The sequence below is a fragment of the Balaenoptera physalus genome, assembly GCF_965194825.1.
Source record: "Balaenoptera physalus genome assembly, chromosome: 4".
Lineage (NCBI taxonomy): Eukaryota > Metazoa > Chordata > Mammalia > Artiodactyla > Balaenopteridae > Balaenoptera > Balaenoptera physalus.
In genome coordinates, this window is record NC_138891.1 from 87,593,097 (window position 1) to 87,610,189 (window position 17,093).

General features: G+C 41.4%; 1 protein-coding gene across 2 annotated transcripts in view; it reads right to left on the reverse strand.

The window, feature by feature from the left end:
* Window positions 1–444: 444 nt before the first annotated feature.
* TMPRSS7 (transmembrane serine protease 7) overlaps window positions 445–17,093 on the reverse strand; it is a 42,733-nt gene continuing 26,084 nt past the window's right edge. Inside the window, exons 10-18 of one of the 2 annotated variants that reach the window (XM_082460179.1) lie at window positions 15,819–15,925; window positions 12,857–12,993; window positions 10,695–10,802; window positions 8,491–8,601; window positions 7,589–7,705; window positions 6,121–6,292; window positions 3,498–3,766; window positions 1,798–1,934; window positions 445–1,014 (exon numbers count right to left, since the gene is read on the reverse strand). In XM_082460179.1, coding sequence (XP_082316305.1) covers window positions 844–1,014; window positions 1,798–1,934; window positions 3,498–3,766; window positions 6,121–6,292; window positions 7,589–7,705; window positions 8,491–8,601; window positions 10,695–10,802; window positions 12,857–12,993; window positions 15,819–15,925 — 1,329 coding nt within the window. In that variant the 3' untranslated portion in view covers window positions 445–843. The remainder of the gene's footprint in view (window positions 1,015–1,797; window positions 1,935–3,497; window positions 3,767–6,120; window positions 6,293–7,588; window positions 7,706–8,490; window positions 8,602–10,694; window positions 10,803–12,856; window positions 12,994–15,818; window positions 15,926–17,093) is intronic. The other variant, XR_014263037.1, reaches the window with a different exon arrangement.

Sequence of the window (17,093 nt, forward strand, 5' to 3'; positions counted from 1 at the left end):
TTACAACTATGCTAGGTATTACACAGCTCTGATAATAAAAGAAAGTCTTGGCCATTGGAGTTTTATAAAGGGATCAGAAGTCAGATGATAATATTCTGAAAATTTTCACTTTCCAAAAATTCCTTTGTCTTTCAACTGCTGACCAGCATTGCCACAATTTTCGTAAATCCCCTGTAAGTGCTTTCAATCCAACTACCACAATGCTTCATTCTATCGTTTTAGTGAAGATTACTAATTAGTAATTGACAAATAAGTTTTGTTAGTTGTTTGATGGTTTCTCTGTACACAATGTTACCGCTGAAGAAAAGTCCTGTGATATGGTTAGACAAATTGGATTGGAAAATAACAATATAGGTACTTCCTCTGTCAATAACTGAGTTTAGCTTTATTTGCAATTGTGAAGGAGTCATTTTTATGCATTTAATTTCATTAGAACACTGAAGATCTGGCATGGTTTTTTTAATGGAACTTATTTCAATAAATCAGTTTTGCCTGGATCCTTATAAATATCTGCCCTTGAATAGGAACATAAAGTAAGGTATGGATTCTTGAGCATCTCACCCACTTTTTATCTTATTTTAGAGGTTTGGTTCATGACATTACTTTAGTTTTCTTCCATTCCTGAATCAATGGCCCTTTGATGCTTAAGAATGAATACAGCTCTATCCTTGAGACAGTTTTTCAGGGAATAAAATACATATTAATCTTTCTGACTTTCAATACCAAATGTATGCAATCTGAGAGTTCCAGCAGAAAAAAAATATCTCATTTTACTGATAATTACTGCATTCTTTTTTAAAGAATCTATCACATAAAACACAGTCAAAAATCAAACTTGCACAATTACAAAAGAGAAGGGACATATTTATGAATCCAGGGAACAAAGTTTGACACCCTTGTGTAAACACCAGGAAAGTTTGGTCTTCCACATCCATGTCCCCAGCTAACAATGCCAGTCAAAATCCATTTTCCATCACTTTTTCTTCGACAGGACAAAGGTCCACCCGAATCTCCCTACACAAGAAGATAATGTAAGTAAAAAGCACATTTGTCCCATGATCATCAATTTTGCATTAAGGTGTCTAATGAATTGTGAGCAAACTCCTACTCTGACAGGTTCTTGCTTGGCTAACTACTATGCAGTTTGGGGAAGTAACAAGAAATAATGTGAAACTTCTAATGTCATTTTAGAATTATTTTTCCTATAATCCAAAAGGTGAATTCATCATAAGAAACTAGATTCTTTAGGCCAAGAGTGACATTAGAAGATTCTTGCAGAGGAAACAATTCTCACATACCTCCAAAAAAATAACAAACCTCAATAGTAATAATAATGACAATAATAATAATAGCTAACATTTATTTAGTGCTGGTATGTGCTAAGCACTGTTTTGGGTCATTTAATCCTTACAATAACCTTTTGAGGCATGGTTATCTTGGAAGGTAGGTTGACTTCTACCTCTGGGCCATGCATATAGGTAGTGATCCTAAAACACTGCGTGTGTGCGTTCTGCTTTGTTTTTTAGTTTTTGGTTATAAGAAAATCATGGCAGAATGATAAATGCTGACTTCATTCCCTAATTGTTGGAGGAAAATACATGGAGACTAGAAAGTGAGTTTTACAAATCCAATTACTATTTAATCACCTTTCCCTGATCTCAGACAATTGGATTATAATTAATATATGAATGAAGGTAGGCCCCTGCCCGAGTTATTGCCCAGTGTTGTATAGATTAAACATGAAAGCATTTATGGAAAGTACAACATGTTAGGCAAGGGAAACGTAGGATGACTTACCCTGCAAGCATCTTTCTTGCCTGACATGACACCTGCACAGAGCATCCTCGAAGTGACGATCCCATAGGTGGAAGCACAGAGGGTTTGGTCAATGAGCTCTACCTCTGCTTGCTGCAAAACAGGGGAGCCTTTATTGTCTGGAAAACACATAGAAGTAGAAATCACAGTAATGATTACATTTACTTTATTAGACAATTTACTCATTTTCTCCTTTTACCCTCATAACAATTTTTTTAGGTAAATTCTATTATGATAACCATTTTTCTGATGAAGAAATGGAGGCTTAGGAGGATAAAGGATTTAACCAGTGGCACACGAAGAGCGAGTAACAGAGCAGGATTCAGACCCAAGGTCTGACTCGACCATCTGAGCTACCGTGCCATACTCCTTCACCAAGTACCTCCTGCCTTCAGGACTGTGAATCAGTAACAATTACCAATATTCACTGGTCAGGAAGGCCCCTTAAGTGGAGCATTATAACTGCCATATGGGAGTATCATAGGAACCATAAAAACATAACACTGTGGATATAGCCCTTTCACTTCCTTTTCTAACCTCTGTGGCTAAGATGATTCAGAAAAATAAACACTCACACACTCATGCTTGTAAAGAAAATGTCCCATGATATGGTGGTTGAATAGACTCTTTCCTCTTGTGATATATGATGATGTAATTAAAGTCCTGAGCACAGACCTGATAGGTTATAGGTGTTCGAGCAGTGATCTGCCTTCCCTCAGCAGGGCCAAACAGGTGGTGAATTTCATGATTTCAATAACTAAATGTAGGCAGTTAGCACTGGAGAAGCTGCCCATAGCGAACCTTTAGAGAGTGTCAAAGCAAGGCCAAGATAAGGTTCAAGACTTACAGAAAATATATCTGTCCTAAGCCCTTGGAAATGACTGCAAGGGAATCCAAGATGACTGGGAGATCAAGGGAAAGCATTAGCTCTAACCTTTGGATTAAAACTTTGGATTCTTCTCCTTACTGTGTATTTAGAATCCTAGGCCATAAAAACCTTGGCAGGACAGATGTAGGGACTTCCCTACCATAAAGTCTGACCTTTGTGCATATGAAAAAAGATGCCCCCTCTGGGTGGAAGAATTGTAAAAAAGCATCCCCTCTGGGTGGATCAATTCTAGGCTGATTTAACCTCCTATGCCTGAATCTGCAGTCTGGGAAGCTAAGGGCAGGCTGGATTTCAGTCCTCACTCTCATTCACTTGGCCAGTTAGTTGCCCTTGTGAAGGACATACTCGCATCACCTTCCAGACAACTGTCTATGAGTTGACACAGTAAGGTGTGTGTGTGTGTGTGTGTGTGTGTGTGTGTGTGTGTGTGTGTGTGTGTGTGTGTGTGTGTGTGTGACAGAGTATCCTTCTCTTCTTTATGAAAATGAGTCATTTTTTTGGATGAAAGGGAACTAGCAAACCCCTCTGAGTTTGCAAAGGGCCCATACTATCTATCCAGTCCTGCCTTGCTCAGAGACCTTCCCTTAAGAAGTAGGTCCTGCTTCTCTTGGGGGCAAGAGGAAAACATCATAAAACAAGAATTATAATACTCTCCTCCATTCCACCTCTCAGAGTTTTTAGAAGGCTCAATGAGATCATATACAAAAATCCTCTCCATGAACCCTAAAGCACTACATCAACACGAGTTACTATGATCTGGAGGGGAGGGCATGGCATTCACTGACACACACACCTGCTTCGTGCCTTCGCCCCCAGCCGGTCACCCAGCACTTCTCTCCACCGCGCACTTTCTGGCCAGCAGGAGGAATGCATATTGGCTGAATGAGCTGTTTCAGGGTCTCAGGCCAGGCGACACTGAGCTGTAGCAAGGCAATATCATAGTCAAAGGTCTGGCTGTTATAGTACTCGTGGACCACAATTCTTCTCACTGGGGAGACGAACTTGGCATTCCCCTGCACGTACATGCCAAGGTGAGCAGTCCATGGTGTGGGGTCGGAGAGTCTGGTACAAAAGGAATGAAGCACGGAGTCAGAGGCCTGAAGAACCAGACACGGTTTGGAAAAGAGCACTCCACAGGGGGAGGAGGGCTGCAGGAAGGGGGTTCTGACTTTCAGTCCGTATCCTGGTCGTTGCCTCTGTCCATGGACATGGCAAGAAGCACAACTTCTCTTAGCCTCCCTTGTCTCCTTAGTAAAACCAAAGATGAAGTAAGGTAGAGCAGGGCTGGTGAATGATAGCCAAGTTCCAGAAAATTTCCTCAACGACACTCTAAGGACATGCTGGCAATTTTCTTGCCACCAGTATTTCAGGAATCACACACAGGTCAAGATTGTTAGTGACTGGAATTCATTTGTTACCTTCTCCCTATTCATGCTGACAGTGGTATTCGATGGAGACAGAGACAGGGCCAGTAAGACAGTGGTCTGGGGATCCTTTTACCAAATTCAAATGATATGAATACCAAAATAGATTAGAAATCAAAGTATTCCAAGCAGGAATGTAAGGAAATTCCTTCTTGAAAACTACCAGAAGCCTTAAAGATCACTGCTCTAACTGTTCAAACTTGACTATTCACAGGGTCCCACTCCCTATAAGCCCTTCCAGAATTCTAATCCTGACCCCAGTAGCCTGGCATGAAGTCATCGAGGGTCTTGTAACCTCCACCTGAGGTTTCTGTCTCCATGGGTGCAGCAGCCTTGCTCTGGTGGGGTGAAGAGAATGTGGAAGCCTTGGAAGAAAAATCAGGACAGATCCCAAAGAGTGTGGCCCTTTATCTGCTTAGCTGACATCTCACAGGCAGCACTGGGGACCCAGGGGAGTATTGAGGGTCACATATTACTTGGAACAGTTTCTTAGGATAAAAGACTAATGGTGGAACAGAAGTGTAGCCATTTTAATCATTAACATGAATCCTGTAATTTCCAGGAGAAACAAATACTCTAATTGTATAAATTCATTGAAATACTCCACTTTAAAAAATTCTGAATGAGAAATGAATGGCATATTTTTGTACCTAAGATCCAATAGATTCCAAATAAGGTTACTTTTTAGTGAAGTTGTTTTCTGAGCTTTCCTTTCACCCTTAGCTGGGAGAGTGTCTGCCCCATAATAATCCCATTGATAAAGGCAGACAGAGCCCTTCGGACGACAAGCCTAATGGACTTTTTCATGATCCCCCCATGATATTGTGATTTATAATAAGAAATATATACTTGGTTTTCCTTCCATTTCTGGCACAGAGCTCCTAAAACCCTTGGAATTTCCTAAGTGATGAAGGGACAAATGTGTCTTTTGTTATGTTAATGAGGTTACTTTGGGACTGCAACTCAGGCTGGGGGCTGGTCACCAGGAGAACCAACTATGTGATTGGAGGGTTAGAACTTTCAGTTCCACTCCCGACCTCCAGGGAGGAATGAGGGGCTAGAGGTTGAATCCACGGCCAATGACCAATGATTTAATTAATCATGCCTCTGTAAGGAAGCTTCCATAAAATTCTAAAAGGACGGGGTTTGGAGAGCTTCCATGTTGGTGAACGCGTGGAGATTCGGAGAGAATGATGCACACCAGGAAGGCATGGAAAATTCTGTACCATTTCTCATACCTCGCCCTATGCATGCCTTCCATCAGACTGTTCCTGAGTTATATCTTACTATAATCAACTAGTAAGCCAGCAAGTAAAATGTTTCTCTGAGTTCTGTGAGCTGCTCTAGCAAATTAATAAAATCCAAGGAGGCGGTCATTAGAACCTCCACTCTATAACCGGTCAGTCAGAAGCTCAGGTGGCAACCTAGGCTTTGGATTGGCATCTGAATTAGGGGGAGAGGGGTAGTTTTGTAGGACTGAGCCCCTAAACTGTTTAATCTGAGTGTCTTTCTGGGTAGACAAAGTCAGAATTGAGTTGAATTGTAGGACACCCAGCTAATGTCAGAGAATTGCTTGGGACTGTGGGAATCCTCCCCACCTCTACACTGGAAATTGGATGCAGAATCGCTACCCCCACGCTCTAAACAGGGATTCCTGTACTCCAGTGATCCTTTAATACCCGTTCTCCACACATTCCCATACTCCATAGTCTTCACACGTTCCCACAGAATTCCTTCTGACTTGAAAGCCCTATCCTATTTGCTCAGTCTGGTAAAAGCCTATTCATTCTTGATATTCCTTTGTGTTCTTCTCTTTATATCAATAATACCTAAAAAGAATGTTCGGCATACAATTGATGTCACAAAAACAAAACAAAATAAAAAACCACCAATTGAATTGATTGAATGTGTCCAACAGGGAGCTTCTTCCCACAACGTGGGGGCAGGTGTATGGTCTGTGGTCACTTCAGGGTAAGAATTGCGATGCCCTACCTGTTTCCATGGAAACAGTGGGCGGCCGAGAGAAGCCACTCCCTGGAGATGACTGAGGCTCCACAGTAGGCAGATCCAACAAAGTGGAGGCTGACTTGCCATGGCCAACCCCCTTCCTGGGTGTCAGTGCCCCCGATGATGCGGTGGAGGGTAGAGGGACTCCTGCTGCAGCCTTTAGGAGAGGAAGGGTCACATGAGTTAAAGGCAGACTTGGAAGAAAACCTGGAAATCCAGTCAAGTTTTGAGCTGGGTTGGGAACTGACTAACCAGATAAGCAATTTGAAATCCCCTGCTTATCTAGAGAGGCGAGATGGGGGTCTGTCTGAAACCAGCACCAACAAACCACTACCTCCCTCCTGAAAATAGGCCTTGACACAGAGTCTCTGTACAATAACACACATGAAGGGAGGAGGGGACCTATTAGTAACAGCTGTACTGATAAGAACAGGAGCCGTGGAGTTCAGGTTGTTAGGTAGAGAAAAAAGATTAGTTCCAAATGCAACAGAATTGAGAGTGTCCTTGAAGTTGTGCTGATTTGGGAGAGAATTTGTAAGTCCCAAACAAATGAAAACCTGGTTGGACTTACCTGGTGGCACAGTGATTAAGAATCTGCCTGCCAATGCAGGGGAAATGGGTTCGAGCCCTGGTCCGGGAGGATCCCACATGCCGTGGAGCAACTAAGCCCGTGAGCCACAACTACTGAGCCTGTGCTCTAGAGCCCGCGAGCCACAACTACTGAGCCTGCGTGCTGCAACTACTGAAGCCCACACGCCTAGAGCCCATGCTCTGCAACAAGAGAAGCCACCGCAATGAGAAGACCACACACCGCAACGAAGAGTAGCCCCCGTTAGCCACAACCAGAGGAAGCCCACGCACAGCAACAAAGACCCAATGCAGCCAAAAGTAAAATAATTAATTAATTAATTTAAAAAAAAAACCTAGTTAAGAAAAACTAGTTATCAGAGCAATTATTTTCCAGTGTAAATAGTATTGATAAGGATACATAATTAACATGTTGGCACATGGCCAATTAGAAACCACACAACTAATAATAACATATGGTGGATTATAGTTCTCAGGTCATAGCTAAGGAACGAACCAGCACTTGACATTGATCACAACATAAGGCATAATTAACAAAGTCATCCATGGCATTCCAGTACCTATTTCCTTTCTCATAGTTTTTTTATTTAAGAGCTTATCCCTTGATTAGAGTTATTAGAAAGGGAAAGTTCTCAATATAAACATCTAGTGCATGAATGCTTATTATCAAGAAAGAAGACAGAATCCACTCTAGAATTTTTAATTCTGAGAAACCATTTCAGATTCAGTTCACCAATGTTTACTATTCTTCCCTGGCCAGTGGCAACTTCTGCCTGGGGCATTACACCAAGAAAGGACTAAAAATGAAAAACAGATCAACTGAGGAACAAATACAAAGGATCAGAAAGAACACGTTTCTACTCACTGCAGCCTTCCTCATCACTTCCATCTGGACAGTCCACAGTGCCATCACATTTTGCATTTTGTTTCCTAATGCAAATATCATTGCCACACTTAAAAGTTCTGTTGTTGCACGGAATACCTAAAAATGAGCAAAGAAGAAAGAATTTTTCCTACTCAGAGACAGATTTGAGTGAATGACACTGAATTCCATCCACAAAGGATGGCTTAGCCACAGGATCGGTATTTGCTGCTCTGGGAAACATGGCAGAGGGAAATGAAACAACCCCACACTGCCCAGTCCCTGCATCTCAGCAGAGCCACTGAAAGGAAGGCAGGCAGGTGCACTGGTTGAGAATCAACCCAATAGTCTCTCCTTTCTTCCACTGTAGGGGAGATGCCAAGCAGTTGCCCATATCAGTGGCTTAAGCCATGACTTCTTTGCCATTACTTTGCCTTGTTCTCCAAGAAAATTTTTGAGCAAAAATCAACACCATACTCAGTCCTTTTATACCATTGGGGGTGGGAGGGAATGGACAGATTTTGTGAATTACTGCACATTTGTTCACAACTCTGGCAGTGTGTGTTTTTGCAGGGGCTAGAATAGACCATACCCTATCACAGTATCTGGCAAATCTCTCTATATCCGATCCTCAGTTTCCTTGAGTCGTGAACAGCATTAAAAGCAAGTCAGCAAGGAAAATCTTCCAGACTTCACACACACACACACACACACACACACACTCCACCCCAGTTAGAGTGACCAACTCTTCCACTTTGTCTGGGCCCAGGAGGATTCCCGGGACCTGGGATTTTCCGTGGGGAAACTGGGACAAGTCGATTGCCCTAACCCAAGAGAGAGATTTTGATTTGGGCTTAGAAGAGTCTGATTAGAAGAACAGCAAAGTGCAGAGGGCTCCTCCTCACTTTGAGTGCAATTCTGCTCATCCTGGCCGTCCTCACAGTCGCTGAAGCCGTCGCAGAACAGAGGGCCGTGCTGCCTGAAGGAGCTAGAGTTGCAGGCAGGTTTAAGAGGCACTGGAAGGATAACAGCAGAAAGCTCGTGAGCCTGAGACATCAGTGGGACTCCCTGATGACCAGCAGTGCCCCTCAAAATGTGCAAATGGTTAAGATGACTTAAACAAAACAAAACATGTGTTTTCTCAAAACTGACACCTCCATGAGGAAAAGCACGTGTTTAAATTTTGGTGTAATTCTTAGCACTTTGAGTTTGCCAGATATGACTTTTGCTTGTGGAGAAATACATTAAACTCTGGTGGTTTGTTTCTTTAATTACAATTAAATGCATCATAAGATTCTAAGGAAAATAAAAATCATAAGCTGTTATCTAAATTGAACTTGTCTACCTTCCTAAACAAAGTGGAGTGTCCTGAGATTGGGGATTTTGTTTTACCCATCTCTGTTCTTCAGGCACCTGATCAAATAGTAGGTGCTCACTAAAAGTTTGTTGACTAGATTAACGAATGTGAGATCTTAAAGAACAACAGACTTGTAGTCTATTGGTAAGGAAAACTCTCTTTAAAATTATTTTACCCTGAGACATTCATTCCCTGAACTAGGAATACCAGTGTAAATCTGTTACAATTTTTCTTCTTTGGAATATTTTCGGGAATTGCATTTAGACCAGTGACAGGCACAATATAGTAGCAAGCACTCTTAGAAGGTATAATTCCTTAGACTTTTCTGGTTTTTTGAAAAGTTATCATTTTTGTTATCTGCTCCTGTTTTTTCAGAGGTATGTCTTGTGAGGAGCAGGCGGAGGACGTTGCTGCCCTGAAATAGTTCATTTATTTACTCTGAGAGTATCTAGTACCCAGTCAACTCCTAGAGAATAGCTCCCAACATGGCATGATGAGAAATGATAATTACTAAAACACAGTCCTTGTTACGAAGTAACAATAATCACTTTCATTTGGAGCATAATAGTAGGGAATAATAATAACATAAAAAACAAAAGCAACCTCAATCACTATATAATGGTATTTATTTTCTTAAGAAACAGAAGACCCTATAGATTTAAATTGTTAATGAAGCCTAAGTTAAGAGGGTTTTATTTTGTTTTGTCAATAAAAAAAAAAGGTGTAGAGTTACAGGTTATTTTTTTATGAACATAATTTTTCAGTTAGTTATATTAACTTCAATATTTCTCCAAAATATGAAAAAGATTAAATAGCTTCACCATTGCAATTGTATTGGAATTAAACTCTGGATCTTTAGGAGAAAGTGTTGCCAGGGGTGTCATATGGTCCGGTGACCTATTCTCCCCATATTGCTCCCTGAAACTGGAGAGAGATTCAGGAATGATGTGCAAATAGTAATGAAAAACCAATACAGAGACTCTCTGCCCAAAATAAGAATATCCAATACCCCACCACTTAGTTATTACCAACGTGATGTTGATGCAAACTATACAGGTAAAAAAGAAAAAAATCAATTCTTTTATTCTCAACACCTGTGCTCCATAAATGAGCACGCTGAAAGTGTTTACTTCTCTGCAGATTCTGAACTTCTTTCTACAGGAAAGATCCGTGCTTTAAAACAGGATTATGTTTAAGATTGTGGTTGATTGACTTACTAACCATAGATCCTCATTCTCTATGATACTATTATGCATCCCCACCCTTGCCATGGCCCCAAAGTGTGCAGAATAAACTTCCCTGCCCCTTGACTATGGTCTCAGCTATTTGACTGATGGAATATGACACAAGTGATGGTGTGCCAGCTCCAAGCCCAGGACTTAAGGGGAACCTTATATTTTTGGTCACCCCTCCTTTGCTTCTACCACTGCCAGGGCCAGGCCACTAGCTCAACAAGGAAAAGAACCACGAGGAGTAGAACCAACCCCGACCTGAGACGAACCAAGCTCAGGAGGATCCACAGCTTAAAGCAGTGCCACCCAGCTGAGCCCAGCCTAGATTGGTCATACCTGAGACAACACACAGATGAATGATCCAGAACAAATGACTGTCGTAAGCCACTGAGTTTGGGGGCTGGTTTATTACGTGGCAATAGAAACAGCTACAAAGACCCAGGATATGCATCAGCAGCAACAGCGATCCTGACAAGCTATTTATTCCTAAGAAAGTCATAGTAGAAGCTTAAATACCCACCACAGAAGAGTTCATCACTTTCATCAAAGCAGTCATTTACTCCATCACAGCGCTGGGCCTGAGGGACACATAAACCGGAGGAGCATCTAAAAGATCCAACAGGACAGGCTAGAGACAATAAGACATAGGAAATCTGTGTGGGTCCCTAAAAGTCACCAGACCACATTAACAAAGAGATGTGAATTGTTAAGTGGCTGAGTGGCAACATAGCGGTAGTAATTATACAATTTCTCCATCAAAACGAAGCTATAGCTGGTAATTGAAAGGCCAAAAAGGAGTATTTAAGAGAGCAAAGAAATCAAACTAATCCACCAGAAGCTCTGAGTCGACATTGCAGCCAGGTCACATGTACAAATTCCTACACCTCCATCCTCGACTCAGCAACCTGGCTTTATCACAGACTTGAAGAAAGAGAAAGCTGGAAGATGCCTTTGGGTCCAGTATGCTCAGCGTGCGGTCTTTAGAATCTCTGGGGAATTTAAATGGCCTTCTGGTGTTTCTGAATCCCTTATGACCAGATGCATCATTCTGAGGGTCTGTGCCTTTAATTACATTTTCAAGGGATCTCTATGGCAAAATGTATTAGTAACCACTGATCTTAGAAGCTGGACCTAGAGAGATTAATGACTGGTCTCAAAACTCAGGACTCCTAGGGCACTTCAACCAGGCTACTCATCAAAGATCCATTCCCTGGAATGGAATCTTTAATCCTGGGCTTATAGCTAAACATGATAGTACTAATAAATCCTTCCTCTCTGCCGTGGTCTGAATATTTGTGTTCCCCAGCCCCCAAATTCATATGTTGAAATCCTAATGCCCAGGGTGATGGTAGGGGGAAGTGGGGCCTTCAGGAGGTGATAAGTGACGGAGGCAGAGCCCTCGTGAATGGGATGAGTGCCGGCCTTTATAAAAGAGGCCACACAGAGCGCTCTCACCCCTTCTACCATGAGAGGGTACAACGAGAAATCTGAGACCAGAAGACGGCCCTCACTCGACCATGCCGGCACCCTGATCTTGGACTTCCAGACGCTAGAACAGTGAGAAATAAATTTCTGTTCTTTATAAGCTACCTAGCCTGTGCTTTGTGCAAAAGAATGGGGAGGGTGCACGGTCAGGTCAAGCACTAACTCAACGGCACACGATGGAGAGCATGAGCTCCTAGGAAATATTCACAGTTTGAAATAAGAGTTGAAAATAAGATAGCTTACTAGTTACCCGTATCATTGATGGGAATTGTAATATTCTGATGTTCAGAAGTGTAATATTCTGAATCCAGAAGCAGGTATATTAGCATTGGCAAAGAAGGAAGGGTCTAACTGAGCTATCTCTCAGGACTTAACCTCATGGATTCCTAAGTGGTTAACTCTTACTTTCCGCCTTTTAAAATGGGTTGAGACCCAATCACTGTTTCTCCAAGCACAGAGTGGCATCCCAGTGGCAGGAGAAGTGACTGTAGGTGGAATACAGACGAAAGTCTCCTATTTGAATTGTCATATATTTTAATTTCTACTACAAAAAAATACAATTAGATTATTAAACCTCAGAGACTACTGTTTAAGACAAAAAAAAAAAAAAAAAACGGGTTGAGAATTTCCTTGGTCAGTATCTACTCTCTCCAGCACTGATGACTTCCCTCAGACATTGCCTTTTCTGCTGACCACTTCCTGGCCACTGTTCCAGCAGTTCTCAGTGTGAAGTTCAACACTCTGCAGGCTGATATTTGCATTCTCCTTGAAAGACCAGTCCTTCTATGCATCAGAAGCCACAGTGAGTTGCAACTGCCGCCCTCCAATCCATCAAATGTTGGCGTAAACCTCATATTTACAAAAAATTATGGCTAGCAAGAAGAACAATGAATCAAGAAATTGTCCTATATTTCAGGAATAATGTAGGAAACTATTTTCCAATTGTAACAAACAACAATATTATTTCTTCTATAATTTAAACTTCAGCATAATAAATACATAACTGTATGTAATATTTATCATATATTTTGTTCCTACTATATAGTTATTTAAATATTATTATAAAAGTATACTAGTCAATAGCAGAAATAAAGAAGCAGTTTTCATTCCTGAAATTCTCAACGTTTAGAGTCATAAAGTATTAGCCTCTGTTTAACCCTTCATTACGGTTTTCTAAGGGGCTGATCCCCGGCTTACGTTGACTGATGTTGTAACTGCCATATTCCACCAAAAGTGGCTTGTCCGAAAGCCTTGAACTGCACTGAAGCTGAACATGAACCAAGGAGTTGGGCACTCGGAAAATCGTCTGGTGATCCATGTAGGAGCCGCAGTACCTGAGGAGTAAGGGTAGGGGGACACAGAGCATGAGGGCCTGTCAACTGCATTCCTGTCTCCTGTCAACAACGAATTCACTGATACTTTGGTCATTTGAGCTTCATAAACAGAGATGCTTATGGTAGAGCTGATGGTAGTTATCCATCCTATGCTAAGTGATTGTCATTGAGTCACTTCTGTCCCCTTGATTTTCTCCTCTGCTAAATAAAATAGCAGTACTACCAACTATCTGTTACCTGTTGCTTTCCTCACCAATACTTATAATTAGAAGAAATACGGGTTTAATTCTCTTAGTCCTCTCTCTTCTTTGAACATAAATAACTGCCTAACAAAAAAAGAATTGCCTACTCTGGCCACAAGTGGAGGCCTGTCTTGTGGGTTGGCTGAAATTCTCAAAGGGAAACAATAGACACTAGGCTTGAAGGGGGACATCCTCCACTGGAATCTGTGAATGCCCATCACTCCAGGTCCCCAAAGCATTTGGGAACCACACATGTTCCATGGATCAGATGCTGGCATTCAGTGTGAAGAACACAGGGGTAACCTATCATTTTACAGTTCAAATCATTCACGTATATTTCAGGATGAATCTTTTGCAATTGGCTGAAGTTCAGGAGCTGATGGGCGGATAGACCAGCTCCTGGGATACGAGGAAGAGACAGCAGCTGCAGGTGGCCACCTGGCTAAGCGGAAGCCAGCATCTGAGAGGTGCCTGAAAGCTTAGTCAAGCTGTTGGGGCCAGAGTCTACTCTAGTTGGTCATCTTGGGATCAGAAGCCTGCATTTCAAAATCATGATGATTGTTATCTGTATCTCATAGTTTTTATTGGAATTCTCCATTAATATTTACTAGAGTTTTCTTGCAAAGATTAGCCTCACTTCGACATTAAAGAGGAGTCAAGAGGAAAGGGGTCTTTGAAACCATGCTTGGGCTGGAGTTTACAGGGGGACAGTATGTAATGGGGCATAGTGGTGGTTTATGAAATGAAAATAAAATAAAGCGAGAGAGTGGAGAAACCCAGCAAGTGTTAGTGTACGTGGGCAGACACGTGACAGGTAAGAAAACTGAGACATAAAGAGGTGAAGTAATTTGTTAAAGCTCAAATAGCAAGTAAGCAGAGGCAGCATTAGGACACAGTTCACCGGATACTAAACCCTAGCACTTTCTAACGCACCAACAGCCTTCCCCTCCGGAACTTTGCTGGACAAAAGCTTTGTAGGAAGGCTGTTCATTTCTTCAGGTTTGTATACTGCATTCTAGTTGCCCTGAGCACTCAAACCCCACCCTATGTTCTCTGAATTCAGGATCACTAGGCTTCCTGGTGTCAACATTACTTTTTCTTCCTTCTCCATGACAGACCCAAAGCCTTTAGGCTAACCTTAGCAGCAAGGTGCCAGGAATTAGTTCAATTAGAGCCTTTCTAATGAAAAGGACTGATAATGGGAAGGGCTGGCATTTTAAATCCCATGGGTACAACTAGTATCAAAAGAATCTGATAGAATTTCAGCCAACCCACAAGACAAAGTGAAGAGGTGGCCCTTCAGGGAATGTATTTAGGGCAGAGAGCTTTCCTGGTATTTGCAGGAGGAAACTATTCATATTTTAGCAGCAATACATCATGGGTGGCAGGGGTTGTTACTTAGGGGGAAAAAGCATCTCATTTTCAAAGCACTGCTTTATTTTAAGCATACAAACTTACAATAGATTTGTAAAGATTTGTTTTCTGGACCTCTAATTAAATACCAAAATGCAGTATCTTTAAAGCCTTGGGGCACATTCCATAGTACTTATGCATCCAATGTCATTTCCTTAGCAATCCTATTAATCCTATTAATCATAGCTAAGATGTTCTGGTGTGTGGTAAGCATCATTTCATTGAATGCTTGCCGAAAAACCCCACCTCATTACCTCATTTTGCAGACTGACAATCAAAGTGATTAAATAATTTGTCCTAGTTAACGTAGCTACTAAATAACAAGGCTGCAATTTGAACCTAGGTCTTCTGCCTCTTACTTAATAGACCCTTGATTCAAAAATACTGCCAAAAGAAGTACAGGCCACATGTTAATAATGGATCCAAGAAAGCCATTAAAGCAGGGAGATTCTATTCCAAAAGAATCAATGACTATTTAGCAAGTCATCTAAGAGTCTAAATGAAATCAAAGAAGGTTGTTCAGGAAAATCATTTAGAAAGGGAAGGTTTCATTCACGGAATAGCAGTGAGCAAAGAATTAGCAGACAAGTCCCTCAGGCTAGCTTCACAAGTTTCCTTAAAGTAAACTGAGAAGCTATTTGGCAAAGGCAGGGCATCCTGTATTTTTTTTTTTAATACAAGACTTATTATAACTTTAGAAGCAAGTAAACAATAACAACAACTAAAGGATGAATGAAGGGAGAGAGTAAGGACTTTCTAGATCAGTTCGGGAAGCCCAGGCGCCTAAATTTCTCTCAGCTTCTTTCTCCTACTGCACAGAATTGGCTAATGGTTTCTAGCTTTTGTAATCATCAGGACTATTTACTATTTTCCTCCATGGCTGCAATGGTTTTTCTGCCAATTATTTTTGTAAAGTATGAAGCATGTACATCCATAGCCCAGCAGCACAGAGCAGTGATGGAAACAGGGACTTGGGAGCCATAAAGACTTGAATCCTGGGTTAATCTCTTATGAGCTGAGTGACCTTCAGCAAGTTATTTAACTCCTGTAGTCCTCAGTTCCCCTGTCTGTAAATAGTAAAGTGCCAGCTCTCTGGGGGAAAGGAATCCAAGGCTTTGAACTCCTGGGCGAGGCTTTTCATTAGATTCTTCACATATGGAAACCACTTACATGTGCTCATTAATTTCCCACCATCCGTGGTCACAGCCTTTCATACTCTTCTTGGTTATTGAATAGTTATGGAATTTCAGTGCTATGCCGAGAGTTGATAGGGGAGTCTATGAAAAACAAACGTAAGTCAGAAAAATGACAATTGAAGAATATGTTTCAGACTAAGATTTTATTACTCAGAACTCATTTCTTGGGCTTGCTATTTTAAGGGCATTTTATTCTTTGTGCCCTGTGGCCCTTGGTCGGGTAGACCAGTTCCCCTGAACAAACTGACCTGAAGAGGAGAGCACGATAGAGAGGGAAGTGAGCTGCCCCCCCAGCCCACCCCGTGCTCAAGGAGCAGCTGTGACGCCCCAGTGTGATGAGCTGAGATAGATACATTAGATCACCTCTAGGTTTCAGTTTCCTCCTAGTAAGTGAGCTTAACTTTGAAAACACCCACTTGTTAGCAAGTTTACACACTTTCCTCCTTAGATGACAATAATGACAGTTTATTTAAGGCGCTATTCTGATTCTTTAGATAAAGGAGGAATGAATCAGCATCCTCTTCATAGTAAACCTTGGTATTTCAGAAGTTTCTGAGTCATCCCTACGTCTTCTCTGAAGAGATCAAACAAGGGAAGCAGTTACTTATGTGGTACGTGCACAAGTAAGCGCGTACACACACACACACACACACACACTCACACGTACACACACGCAATGCAACTGGCCTTGTTGTGGCATTGTATGACATGCACATACATCACATCTGATATGCCATAATTTTTGTTTTAATTTTCACTTTAGCCCAGGAATTATTTAAGAGAGAGTCCTTACATTTCCAGGGAGCAGAATTTTGGCTTCCCTATTTTCAAGGTTTTAAATTCTATCTGAGTTAGGTAAGAGATTATTTATTGCAGTATAGCTTTTAATTTTTTAATTTACTAACAGTTTTGTCGGGATCAAATTTATGAAGGCCCCAAGGTCATTTTTTTAAAAGGGTAATCTCTGTTTATATATATTACCAAACTCATTATTTGTATGATTTAATACTCTTCCTAGCCTTATTTATTGTCCCCCACTGTCTCTGTCATGAGCCAAGAGAAAGGAAAATCTCTTATTGAAGCACTCTCCATTTCTCTTTGTGCTTCATATAGGTTTTATGAGTATTAACGCTATATCCTTTGGTGCATAAATAATTGTAATTAGATCGTTATGTGGATCGCCCTCTTTATCACTGCAGATTGCCTTTCTTTTCCCACTGAATGCCATAATTTCAGCATTGTCTGGCAT